We start from the raw sequence: 2,500 nt of genomic DNA on the forward strand, positions 1-2,500 counted from the left end.
GTCGCTGCTGTGATCAAGGCAGTACAAGAAGTCGACAGTTAAGTAGTCGGGACATTTTTTTGTTATATTTACATGTTAAGAAACTGGATCCATCTAATGTACAATTGCAATAAATAACACATATTTGACTCAGTTTGTCATCTGTCATGTAACATATGTATATAACTCATATTTGACGCTGCATTTACATTTATCAGTGAACTATGCAGAATATTGCGACAAGTACCAATACCATCACTACAGTAGGTAACGATTGATGTTCTTTCTTGATGACAAAGGGGAAGCGTGAGATAACCTTTGAACCCCAACTAGAACTTATTGGGAGATGCATCAGTTATGATCAATACGTTAAAAATCTATTTCAATCCAGCGTAATGAAAAGGATTGTGTTTATTGTTCATTAATAAGAAGGATGAAATATAAGCTTACCTTGTTTCCTGCACCACCCACTCGTACAACCTCATCAGGTTCCATGGCGTTGACGCAGTCTGTTACAAGCTTGTTGCTATGGGAACGGGTGGTAGTCACGACGCGTTTGTTGTCCGCAACTTCCCGCAACTGGAATCCAAAGGCTCCCACTCCGAGGATTCCCCACATGGTTCTTCCAAGCTTTGCCCCCGGCCCCAGCTGCCCGAGACAAGCGTGTTGAAATTCAACAAGGACAAACAGCGAGCAGTGAGATGAGCCGGATCGTTTGCTTTGGTCTGCACCTGGTAGTTGTAGAAGGGCTGGTTGATGACTCCAGCGATCGGACTGCCCGCGTAGGCGATGCCGATGAGCACGGTCACGTTCTCCAGGAGCCCTAAAGTCACAAAATAAAATAACATTCATGGTTGTAAAATATATTCACAATTTTTTCATTTTTCAAACTTATCTCCAAAATAGATAATTGAAGAAAAATAACATTTTCATCAAAATATTTTGATAATATATTTGAATAAAAAATATTTACCCACATAAAGACAACTGGCGTTATCTACATTATACATATATATAAAGCACAAAGTGAGTCACAGCTATTCTTCCTGTCACTCACACACACAGCAACTCACAGGAAGACAAAGTGTCTTTAAAAGATGCCATTTGTAATAATTTCATGTCAAGTCATCATTAAATGGCGCTAATATGTCAAAAGGCATTAATAAGTCATGTTATTTTCGAATACCTTTATAACTGATAACGGTAGCTCAACCAGGACATGTTCATTTCAAAATGTGATTTACAGCCCCAAAATATTATTACTGTTTTCATTTCGATGCCCCACCCTCCACTGTTTGACCAGTTGAAAAGTCTGTGAGTGTGTCCTATCCAGGTTGCCAGTTACGCCCCACCCTCCTCGTCGAACTCTTGCCACTGGTAAAGTTACTAAAGATGTCAGACCTTAGTAAATCTAAAAGGCTTCATTACAATTCTCAACTTATTCATGACAAAGCCAGGAACAAAAGAAGGATTTGTAATCGGGAATGCCTTTGAAAGATGGAGACGACGAAGTCGGAGAAGATTTTTTCATCTGACGCCAAACTTACTAATTTCCTCCTTGATTGGTAAGCCAGGCATTTACGTTTTCTTATTTCATTTAATAAATGGGAATGGACATTTGGTATGTAAACTATATTGTCCAATACAGTCTATGATCTTGTCTAACAAAGCTAGTATGTTCGTGCAACGAATGCGTTAAGTGTGATGCTCAGCTCCTAGTGTAAAGCTAAGTTAGCATGCTAGCCCGGTCACTGACACATCGACATATAGGCTAACGGGGGAAATATATGGCCTGTAGCCTGTATGTCGATGTGTCATCCAACTGACAGGGCAAAAATCTTGTGTGTGGATATGGGTAGTGTCTGTGTTTGTTCTCAATATGCTGATGCGCAAGGGAAATGAGTTCCAACATTTGCACGGCTAATTAAGGTTTTTAGTACTGCATGTGCATCAGGCACATATGGGGAGGTATTTGCTTGGCACAATATAATGCGTTCCATGTCATTTTTTTTACTTTGTGTATTGACATGGTGGTAGGCTATATGATGTGTGTAAAGTGTTTTTTGCATAACGTGGGTTGGCTCATAGAATTGCACTCTGCACTGAAAGATGGTGATGTGTGTACATAGAAGAGAATGTAGTGCGTCAGGTTGGATGCAACATGGAGTTATGCTTAACGAAAAGTGGCGGTAATTTTACCGTTGGCCTTGACTTGTCATCAAAGTAGGCCGATGCGGTATATATTATATATTCCATCCATCCATCCTCTTCAGCTTATTCGAGGTCAGGTCGCGGGGGCAGCAGCCTAAGCAGGGAAGCCCAGACTTCCCTCTCCCCAGCCACTTCGTCCAGCTCCTCCCGGGGGATCCCGAGGCGTTCCCAGGCCAGCCGGGAGACATAGTCTTCCCAACGTGTCCTGGGTCTTCCCCGTGGCCTCCTACCGGTTGGACGTGCCCTAAACACCTCCCTAGGGAGGCGTTCGGGTGGCATTCTGACCAGATGCCCGAACCACCTCATCTGG

The 2,500-nt window shown here is 42.4% G+C and overlaps 1 protein-coding gene across 3 annotated transcripts in view; it reads right to left on the bottom strand.

Moving 5' to 3' along the window:
• Positions 1-2,500, bottom strand: part of bpnt1 (bisphosphate nucleotidase 1) — a 74,159-nt gene that overhangs the window by 61,641 nt on the left and 10,018 nt on the right. For all 3 annotated transcript variants that reach the window (XM_061885971.1, XM_061885970.1, XM_061885973.1), the window contains exons 6-7: positions 711-802; positions 430-627 (exon numbers count right to left, since the gene is read on the bottom strand). In XM_061885971.1, the coding sequence (XP_061741955.1) occupies positions 430-627; positions 711-802 (290 nt within the window). The remainder of the gene's footprint in view (positions 1-429; positions 628-710; positions 803-2,500) is intronic.

Source organism: Nerophis ophidion, linkage group LG24 (assembly GCF_033978795.1).
Source record: "Nerophis ophidion isolate RoL-2023_Sa linkage group LG24, RoL_Noph_v1.0, whole genome shotgun sequence".
Classification (NCBI taxonomy): Eukaryota; Metazoa; Chordata; class Actinopteri; order Syngnathiformes; family Syngnathidae; genus Nerophis; species Nerophis ophidion.